This window comes from Agrilus planipennis, unplaced genomic scaffold, assembly GCF_000699045.2.
Source record: "Agrilus planipennis isolate EAB-ADULT unplaced genomic scaffold, Apla_2.0 scaffold140, whole genome shotgun sequence".
Classification (NCBI taxonomy): Eukaryota; Metazoa; Arthropoda; class Insecta; order Coleoptera; family Buprestidae; genus Agrilus; species Agrilus planipennis.
This window is the reverse complement of record NW_020438943.1, coordinates 319,815-331,079: the sequence shown is the minus strand read 5'-3', so window position 1 is coordinate 331,079 and position 11,265 is coordinate 319,815. Positions and strand designations below refer to the sequence as shown.

Sequence of the window (11,265 nt, the reverse complement as noted above, 5' to 3'; positions counted from 1 at the left end):
CTCCATAGATTCTTCGAGCCATCATGAATCCATAAGGATCCAATCATGGAACCATTGTGCTTTTATTATGGAACCATTATGTTTCCGTCTTGGGGTCATTATGGATTCGTCCTAGAGACATTTGTTGATTATCATGAAGCCATTATGGGTCCATTATGAATCCACCTTCAAGCCACTATGGATTTCTAATGGAGTCATTACGGATCCATTATGAACCCATCATGGATATCTTGGAGCTATCCTCAATCCATGCTCCAGGAACAATTATGAAGTTATTATGAAACCATAATGGAGCCATCATGGATCCTTTATGGAACCATTGTGGATCCACTAAGGAAATCTTTGACGATCCATAATAATCTTATTTGATAATGTTTAAAAGATTAACGAAGTATCACATTTAGTACTGCGATGTTAGCTCCTTATAAACAAACAAATTCCTACTTTCTAATTTGGATAGATTATGTTTGGTGCTGCGATTAGAGATCTTAATTGCCTTATGTAAAATAGAAGACGAGATCTCTTGTAAGTGGTCATTTAGATATATCTAATGGATGGGGTTTGTTAAAATTAGTTGCAATTTAACACTGATATTTGGTTCATAAATATGGTTTGTAAATCTAAATTTGGGTAAATTTAAAGATATTGACCAAATATAATGCAAATATGCAGTAATTTTAAAATCATTTTTTTACTTTTCTAACGGTGTTCTTTATTTTTTTGTAACTTTCTCCAACTACGTGTAAGATTTGGTAGGTTGGGAATATATCAAAAATCACGTAACAATTTTTATGAAAAACATATTTATTACATCGAAGCAATTTAATTAGTTATAAAGTATTGTATAAATCTGTAAATATATAATCAAATATTCAATAACAATTAAAACTCATTACATTACTTTAATCGAACAGCTTAATTGCTAGATAATACTGTTGGTATTTTTTGGTAACATCAATTCCATGCTTCATCGTCTAATGGTAGTACGAACTTCTTTTTGTAGTGGATCTAGGAAAACACAACAAAAGTCTTAATTTTTATATTTCTTCTTGTGGCAAACAAAATCAATAAAATGAGTTTGTATTGTCTTACTGAAATAATGTATAAGACATCTGTTAAATTTGAAAAAGTTAAAATTACCGTAACAATTGCTATTAGTTTCAAATAGATATATTTTTTGTAATTAATTATATAAAATTAAAGTCACTCACTGTTGTTTGAACTAGTAGAACTTTTTCTTCCATATCTCAAGTTAATTCCTGAATACTGCTGGTGTTACTGTTGCTATCTTGATCGTGATCTTGCCTTCTTGGATCGAGATATGAGCTATGACGGGCTGGCATCGAACGTCTATTTGAAGCACCATCATTCGTGCTAGTTACCACAGCTTCACATGACTGCCTTAGTTTCCGATTGCTGAACCGGAAGTAACCCCGGAGGCGTTCTTTAGTTGGCCTGTCAGAAAAAAATAAGATAGCAAAAAACAGAATGCCGACGTTTGTCGATTATTTATTTATGGAATCCAATAAATTGTTCTGGAAAATGGAGAAAGAAAATCAATATTCAGGCGTTTACGTCTAATGAAAAATTAACCTGCTTGGAACGTTGCGATACAGCGAGAAAAAACCAGTGAAGATGTTTTTCTTTCAAACTGCTGAATGTGGTAATGAGACGACAATATAAAAAAGAATCAAGAAGCGAAAAAAGAAAATGTGAAGTCACTTAGCAACAGTTCATATTGCCTTCATCCATTTTGCGGTTGACTTTTTTACCGGGGGAAATAAAAATGTAATTATTCTTCTTTCGGAAAGAAAAGAAAATGGAAAGTCTGATAGCCGAGATGCAATGGCCCGATTTTTCAATTACAATTTACAGAGACGGTTTTAGAAAAGCTTCCCAAGATCGTTTACTCAATTTTGGATAAAATAAAACTTCATCCATCAACACAATTGTGGCATTTGACCTGAAAATACAAAAACTCCAAAGCTTGAATTCATTATCACATCCTTAAATGTCATTTTTTCCTTGCCACTCTTTGCTCCTGTTTCTGATTCTGTTAAATCTTTAACTAGCCCTGCACGTCTTAGAAATGAGACCAATTAATTACTCGACCCTACCTGTTTATTTGTTCTTACCATCTGGGTTGTTTAACTTCGTAGGTATCGAATATTTTAAAAATAAGTCACAAATATTGCACTTTAAATAGCTGATGTTATAACCATTTTATTAAACCAATCGTGTGTTGATTTGGTACAATTTCAGCCTGGCATTGACGCCACGAACGTTCATTAATAATCTATTGAATGTCTTTTATAATCTATTGAAGCAAACGTTAGTGGCGTATTGATTTGTGCCATGCTTTTTGAAATATTATTCTCCCAATACTGTTAATATTATATAAGGGCTCGCGGGTTTTGGCAGGCAATAGTCGATTTTAAAATGATTTGTTTCGGTTGCTGGGTTAGCGCCAAGCGCCTCTATTTGAGAGAAACTATAGGGTTGTTCGGAAAGTCATTTCGTTTTTTCCCGACAGAGGATTTAATTGTATTCTTTTGCACCCAACTTCACATTTAAGCCGTATAATTTTTAGATGCTTTAAGAGCTCATATAGCAAGGCTTGTGTGTGAAAAATTCCAATTAATTCTACGCAGTAGTTTTTGGTTGGTGCCCTTTTAAATATGGAGAGCGATAAGCAGCATTTTCGACATATCTTACTGTTTTACTACAGAAAGGTTAAAAATGCTGTTCAAGCCAGAAACAAATTGACTGATGTGTATGGAGAAGGTGTGTTGACAGTACGCCAGTGCCAGAACTGGTTCGCTAAATTTCGATCCGGCAATTTTGATGTCGAAGATGCACCACGTTCGGGAAGGCCGGTTGAAGCTGATAAAGACGCGATAAAGGCATTAGTTGATGTGAACCGGCTAATAACAATACGTGAGATCGGATTGAGGTTAAATTTATTAAATTCAACAGTTTATGACCACTTGAAAGGCCTGGGATTATCCCTGAAACTCGATGTATGGGTTCCCCATGTTCTCACAGAGAGAAATTTGTGTCGCCGCATTGACGTCTGCGATTCGCTTCTCAAACGTCACGAAAATGATCCGTTTTTGAAGCGCATCATCACTGGGAACGAAAAATGGGTTGTATACAACAACGTCAAACGCAAGAGGTCATGGAGCAAAAAAGATGAACCGGCTCAAACCATTTCCAAAGCCGATATTCACCAAAAAAAGGTGATGCTGTCTGTTTGGTGGGATTTTAAAGGAATCGTTTTTTATTGAGCTTTTACCGGATAACACAACGATTAATTCGGAAGTCTACTGTCATCAGCTGGATAAAGTGAATGATGCACTTCAACAGAAAAGGTCAGAACTAATCAACAGGAAAGGTGTAGTGTTTCACCAAGACAACGCGAGACCTCACACAAGTTTGGTCACTCGCCAAAAGCTTTCACAATGGGTTACAATGCTACACCCACCATATTCTCCAGACCTGGCACCATCGGATTATTATTTGTTACGGTCACTCCAAAATTTTTTAGACGGTAAAACCTTCACCTCAAATGAAGAGGTCAAAAACCTCCTCGATCAGTTTTTTGCCAGCAAAGACCAAAAATTTTATGAGCGTGGAATTATGCTACTACCAGAAAGATGGCAAAAGGTGTTGGACCAGAACGGTCAATATATAATTTAATAAAGTATTTGTTTATTATACGAAAACTGTCTTTCATTTCCACAAAAAAAAAAAACGAAATGACTTTCCGAACAACCCTATATATATGAGCAATAATTTTAAAACGAGTCTAATTGGATAAAATAGATTTTACTCGTTTATGTTGAGCATAATTTAAACTGACAGGCTCAATGTTTTATTTTTTTTTTGTTTTGAAACATACCGATTCATTTGCCAGAGAAAATAGAGGCCTGGTGTGGAACAGGTGGGTAGAAATCCGACCCAGACAAGAATGGCGTAGGTGATGTCAAAGTGGCCGGTGTTGTCGTAGGTTTCAATTAAAGCTAATCTTGCCAACCGGAGTACCATCAGGGGGCACAGCAGGATACCGTAAGCGGTTACGGTTGCGACAAGGTATTTCTGCGTACGTCGCTCTTTCACGACATCCAGTTCGCTATCGTAAAGCTGCTGTAAATTATCCCTGTTATTACGGAAATGATCCCGAAAACTGGATCTGCTGTACTGCGAAGTGCCATCAGATCCCGCCCTACTCGCCCTATAAAATAGACAGCAATGTTTATAAGCCAACATCAGACGAATCACTTGGTAACTTTTACAAGAATTTTATTGCCGGTGACTCAAAACAATTTTCTTGCTAAGAAATATCATTACTAAGAGTAAATATTTTATTTTTAATTTTTGTGAATGCTATGAAGTATTTTTTTTTATTTCATTTTACGGTACGTCCTTTTGTGAACAACTAGGTTTTATCGTAAATACGTGTCAAAAGTCTTAATTTTTCTATTCCTCTGAAATAGTATTTTTTTTCGGGATAAAAGATACATTACGCCCTTTTCTGTACCCCTAAAATGTAACGCCTTAAAACATTTGAACAACTACACTTGAAAATTGCTATACTTAAGGTCAAATCAGGCAAAATACTCCAATGGTACCCTAGTAAACCCAGATCTCGTCCAGATGCTAATAAGATCTGCTCTAACAAATTTCCGATGGGGAAACGTCCCCTTTTATCAAAAAAAAATGTAACATGATACATTTTATACTTTGCTCTATCAAAATCGATCGTATAAAAGCTGAGATATAACTTGAATTTGCATACTTATTACAATAAGCAGCTTATTGTTGGTAAAATAGCAATAGTACACATTGAATACCGACCTGCAGTCTGTGGCGGTTGAATGAGAGTCAACTCGGTGTCTGCCTTCCCTGTTTCGAACCTCCATCATCAGGGCAATGTAATTTTCTTGCGTTTCTAACTCCCTGGATACTTTAACGTACAAATAGGAAATTGTCGCGAGAGGACCGGCGTATCTATAGCAAAAATACAACAAAATATAACGATAGACCAGTACATTCTATTTGTCCATACGTAATTTTTCAATAAAAACTGGTACCAGTCGATAATTTAACAAATTTTTGTGTTGCATAATTTATAGACAACCCCTTATTAAATGCCTTTATATCGCCGATGAAAATGTTTTAATGTCTCAACAACTGTAGGGATAGATATACAGAGGCATAAGATTAGTATGCTTAGATTGGCAGATGATATAGCAGTATTAGCATCTAGAATGGAGGAGTTAGAGACAGCATTAAATAAAATGGAAGCGGTATTGACAAAACAGTACTGTATTCAAATAAATAAAAGTAAAACAAAAATACTGGTATGCAAGGGAAGAAAAAATAGGGAATGAGCGAATATAAAGATAGGAGACGAAAGATTAGAAGAAGTGGCTGATTTTAGGTATCTAAGAATTCAGATAAGTCAGGACGGAAGGAGTAGTAGGGATATAAAGCAGAGGATAACGCAGGGTCGTATTACCTTCAATAAAAAGAAGTCACTTCTATGTTCGCGAACGGTTAATGTAGAAATTCAAGAAAGGTTGTTAAATGTGTATGTTTGGAATGCGGCGCCATACAGGTGCGAAACATACAAGAAGGTTAGAAATGAAGAGGTATTAGAAAGAATAGGAGGACAGAGAACTATGGAAGTCAATAAGAAATAGTCGAAATAGGTTGGTAGGACACCTTCTCAGGCATAAAGGTCTAGTAAGAGATATATTAGAAGCAGAAACGGGAGTTAGGAGGGGTAGAGGTAGACCTAGATTAGATTACTGTTCGCAGATAGTTAAGGATGTGGGTTGTTTTAGTTTTAGGGAAATGCGAAGATTAGCTCAGGATAGGAAAGAGTGGAGATACGTGTCCAATCAGTCTTAGGACTGACAACCTTATGATGATGATCTCAATAACCTCCGGCTAAGCTTATTAAATGGGCAAAAGGCCTTTACAGAATCAACAACTGTTTAATAAGTTGACTCTTTTTTAAAAATATCTACTTAAAATTAATTCAGCTTTTCAAATATTGAGATAGGAGCAGGATTTTAAACGAATACTGTTATTCATTCACCGGAGAAGAACCGTCTAACAAAGAACAAACTAACAAAAACAAACAAGAGGTACCTACTCATTATTTTTAATAGATTACTTACGTTATTATAAATATACCCCTCATGTACTCTTGCATGTCGTCCGATAAATTGACGATGCAAATGCCAACCCCTTCAAAAGATGGCACATGTTTCTGAAAGGTAAACATGATTAATTTATCTAATTAAATAAATTAATTATTCGTCTATTAATAGCATAATAAGGTCGATGGTAAACAGCGCAGCAGCGCAGATGCGTGTTTTTTGATAATTATTTTGCTTCATACAAATATCTGTTCGCCGGTTTAATTATTCAAATGGACTTCCCCTGTAATATTAACGAAGTCTCTATAGCAATTGCAGCGACATGGACATGTTTGGACTGTTGGTTAATTTTAAACTGAACCGTTCTAATTTTACTATAATTATAATCCAGGGAATACCGAATGTGTGGTCAATATTGTTTACAAAATCAAACACTAATTAAACTAAATGCGTGCAACAACAAGTTGTTGAGCTGCCGAACCCTAAACACTGATGAAGACACATAGAATTTATAGGGTTGTTCGGAAAGTCATTTCGCTTTTTTTTGTGGAAATGAAAGACAGTTTTCGTATAATAAACAAATACTTTATTAAATTACATATTGAGTGTTCTGGTCCAACACCTTTTGCCATCTTTCTGGTAGTAGCATAATTCCACGTTCATAAAATTTTTGGCCTTTGCTGGCAAAAAACTGATCGAGGAGGTTTTTGACCTCCTCATTTGAGGTGAAGGTTTTACCGTCTAAAAAATTTTGGAGTGACCGGAACAAATAATAATCCGATGGTGCCAGGTCTGGAGAATATGGTGGGTGTAGCATTGTATCCCATTCAAGCTGTAAAAGCTTTTGGCGAGTGACCAAACTTGTGTGAGGTCTCGCGTTGTCTTGGTGAAACACTACACCTTTCCTGTTGATTAGTTCTGACCTTTTCTGTTGAAGTGCATCATTCAGTTTGTCCAGCTGATGACAGTAGACTTCCGAATTAATCGTTGTGTTATCCGGTAAAAGCTCAAAAAAAACGATTCCTTTAAAATCCCACCAAACAGACAGCATCACCTTTTTTTGGTGAATATCGGCTTTGGAAATGGTTTGAGCCGGTTCATCTTTTTTGCTCCATGACCTCTTGCGTTTGACGTTGTTGTATACAACCCATTTTTCGTCCCCAGTGATGATGCGCTTCAAAAACGGATCATTTTCGTGACGTTTGAGAAGCGAATCGCAGACGTCAATGCGGCGACACAGATTTCTCTCTGTGAGAACATGGGGAACCCATACATCGAGCTTCGAGGATAATCCCAGGCCTTTCAAGTGGTCATAAACTGTTGAATTTGATAAATTTAACCTCAATCCGATCTCACGTGTTGTTATTCGCCGGTTCACATCAACTAATGCCTTTATCGCGTCTTTATCAGCTTCAACCGGCCTTCCCGAACGTGGTGCATCTTCGACATCAAAATTGCCGGATCGAAATTTAGCGAACCAGTTCTGGCACTGGCGTACTGTCAACACACCTTCTCCATACACATCAGTCAATTTCTTTCTGGCTTGAACAGCATTTTTACCCTTTCTGTAGTAAAACAGTAAGATATGTCGAAAATGCTGCTTATCGCTCTCCATATTTAAAAGGGCACCAACCAAAAACTACTGCGTAGAATTAATTGGAATTTTTCACACACAAGCCTTACTACATGAGCTCTCAAAGCATATAAAAATTCTACGGCTTAAATGTGAAGTTGGGTGCAAAAGAATACAATTAAATCCTCTGTCGGGAAAAAACGAAATGACTTTCCGAACAACCCTATATAATGGTTTTTAATAATACCTTAAGTTTATACCTCGAACTTTTGACTATTGCGCTTCGTGCTCCTTATTCTACTGTCATTAAAAGCGACCCTTATTTTTACCATGTATTATGTATTCCAGAGTTTTATCGCCAATCCGTACAACTTTGTATGCCCTTCTTCTGAATTTTATACCTAAAAATTCGTGCGTGTGCCTGTCGTTATCAAAGTATCTGCCACTAAACTTCTTCTGCGTATTACTTTCTAATTTTATTCATCGTAATGGATTAAATAATGACTAAGATAGATGTCAAATGAACTGGAAGGTACGGGATCATTAATCCTGATTTTATCCCATCTGCATTACATAAGATGGTCAGGTGATTTACGACGTTATTTTCGAAAAGGAGCTTAGTAATGCGTTGCTGCTGGATTTATGATGAAAAGGAGCAGAACAGGTAGTTCTACACTTTTGATAAATTTGAATGGAAATACGTAGAATAGAACAGAAAATGCACTTCGAATATTTACCAACGTCGACGCTTGTAATGTAAAGTTTGTTGTTCTGTACTAAAAGAAAACTGCTTTCTCGATAATCTCAAGTATCAAAATGATCGATCATTCTATCATGCAGTCGCGACATGCGGCATAAGATACGTAAGCTTATAATCGTGTAAAGAATGATGGATTCAAACTTTGTGGACGAAAAGAAACTACAGAAGGCGAACACGATTGGAATTTGAAAGTGTTTCTGGTGTTAAAATTTTAGCTGAGTAAAAATCCCTGCGGATTTACATTATATCACTGTCAGGGGGCTGTAGCCAAACCGTGAAAACGGAAAAGGCTTAAAAAGGCAGGCTGAAGGTCTACTTCTTCCACATAATTATCTACATATTTTTACTATATATAAGAAACACCTTGATATTTAATAGTGGTTAATATACCAAAGTGAAAATTCATTTTCCACTTATATCAATTATAAATTACCTCAAGTTAATGAGAAAAATTTGTTGCTGTTGTCACATTCTCGTCGGGAATCGAACCTGAGAACTTTTGGCTTTACGCCCAAATGCCGTGACCACTAAAAGGTCCCGGGTTCTATTCCCGGCGAGGGTGTGACAACAGCAACAATTTTTTCCTTATTAACTTGAGGTGTAAGTGGAAAATGAATTTTCATATTAATATTTAAAGATATTTTTGTTAATTATGTAAGACACTTTTTATCTTTACTCATATCAAAAACTTTCAGGACACGTTCCAAACTTTATTTATTGCATGTCTTCATTGGTCGAAACGATTTCTCTTTTTTGTTATGTATTCCTGACCCGCAACTCGTGAATAAATATCGAGGCCTCTGTCAAATGCCTTTTGATGATTATTATTGTACCCTTAAGACCTCGGATCAATCAGATATATAAAGAGTTGGTAAATAAGTGGCCTTTTTCCTTCTGGCTTTTTTCCCCGAACGGCTTCAAATGATTCGTAATGAGAACGCCTTAAGATTGTCAGTTTGTTCAAGTCAGTTGACGCAGAGGACCTAAAGACAATTTATTTTAACTGACATCTTCTTAATGATACCAAAATGCCGTTATTGATTGAGGGACAAATAACGAATTTAATAAAGTCTCCGATTTTTTCGTACGCATTACACCCTGTCATTGATAACTGTTATAAACGAGTTGCACACCATAAACACGGAGATAAAAATACGATTATCTTGTCGGATTATTTATTGTTTGATGAATATTAAAAGTTGTAATTATGCACTTCTAGCTCTATCATTTCATATAAATGATAACGAAAAACGAGTTTAATTACTTGTTTTCTGTACACAGTGTAGTGGTAAATTTATAACATTTGGGGCTTTTCATTATCTAGGATAACCGCCACAAAGGTATCAAATGAATTCAGTTGAATATGTCTTTTAGTAGTCAGGTACTCCAAGGTAACTCACCAACTACACATACTGAAAATATGACACCTGCTTTGGAACAAACAAAATTCGATATGTTTTTAACAAGTACTCATTTGTAGCATGCCAATGACTCGCCCTTAAAACATGCTCCTTGTCGTAGAACGACTTCCTTATAGTGTTTACATGATAAAGTTATAAGGTAGGGGCTTTCAAATTGAACGTGGTACATATTTCGCTGGTCATAATTCGACAGGCCATATATTTTTATCAAGTACTCATTTGTAACATGCCAAGGACTCGCACTTAAAACATGCTCCTTGTCGTAGAACGACTTCCTTATAGTGTTTACATGATAAAGTTATAAGGTAGGGGCTTTCAAATTGAACGTGGTACATATTTTGCTGATCATAATTCGACAGGCCATATATTTTTATCAAGTACTCATTTGTAACATGCCAAGGACTCGCTCTAAAAACATGCTCCTTATCATAGAACGAATGTTTTATGTCGTGAAATAACTTTTGTTATGTTTTATAAATTTTACATTACAGAATTTGTTTGCCTAATGGTATCATTCTACTTAACATATAAAATAAAAAAAAAATAAGGCTCCATTTGTATGGTAAATAAATTAAATTTGTTATTGCAAACGCTGCATTGCGTCTATTTGTTTTAGCTAGCCAATTTGTTTCTACTTTACAAACACCAGCAGAAAGAAACAGTCAATATTTCACATCCGGAAAACATTTTCTCATTTTACTGTAGTTTCTAGAATTTGAATGCAAACAAATTATGACATATGGAAGCTAAATACAGAATTGCGTGAGCTTTGATATTAACAGTAAGTTTTATACAGCTTTTTAGTAAAGAGAGACATCTTATTATTTAAAATAATGTTGTATCACGAAAAATTGGAAGATGGTAGCCCTGTAATATTAACGAAGTCTCTATAGCAATTGCAGCGACATGGACATGTTTGGACTGTTGGTTAATTTTAAACTGAACCGTTCTAATTTTACTATAATTATAATCCAGGGAATACCGAATGTGTGGTCAATATTGTTTACAAAATCAAACACTAATTAAACTAAATGCGTGCAACAACAAGTTGTTGAGCTGCCGAACCCTAAACACTGATGAAGACACATAGAATTTATAGGGTTGTTCGGAAAGTCATTTCGCTTTTTTTTGTGGAAATGAAAGACAGTTTTCGTATAATAAACAAATACTTTATTAAATTACATATTGAGTGTTCTGGTCCAACACCTTTTGCCATCTTTCTGGTAGTAGCATAATTCCACGCTCATAAAATTTTTGGTCTTTGCTGGCAAAAAACTGATCGAGGAGGTTTTTGACCTCCTCATTTGAGGTGAAGGTTTTACCGTCTAAAAAATTTTGGAG

At 35.6% G+C, this 11,265-nt stretch overlaps 1 protein-coding gene across 2 annotated transcripts in view; it reads right to left on the bottom strand.

The window, feature by feature from the left end:
- Positions 1 to 870: 870 nt before the first annotated feature.
- LOC108739225 (alpha-1A adrenergic receptor) overlaps positions 871 to 11,265 on the bottom strand; it is a 20,714-nt gene continuing 10,319 nt past the window's right edge. For both annotated transcript variants that reach the window (XM_018473025.1, XM_018473026.1), the window contains exons 4-8: positions 6,189 to 6,280; positions 4,858 to 5,010; positions 3,902 to 4,234; positions 1,212 to 1,455; positions 871 to 1,008 (exon numbers count right to left, since the gene is read on the bottom strand). In XM_018473025.1, coding sequence (XP_018328527.1) covers positions 1,248 to 1,455; positions 3,902 to 4,234; positions 4,858 to 5,010; positions 6,189 to 6,280 — 786 coding nt within the window. In that variant the 3' untranslated portion in view covers positions 871 to 1,008; positions 1,212 to 1,247. The remainder of the gene's footprint in view (positions 1,009 to 1,211; positions 1,456 to 3,901; positions 4,235 to 4,857; positions 5,011 to 6,188; positions 6,281 to 11,265) is intronic.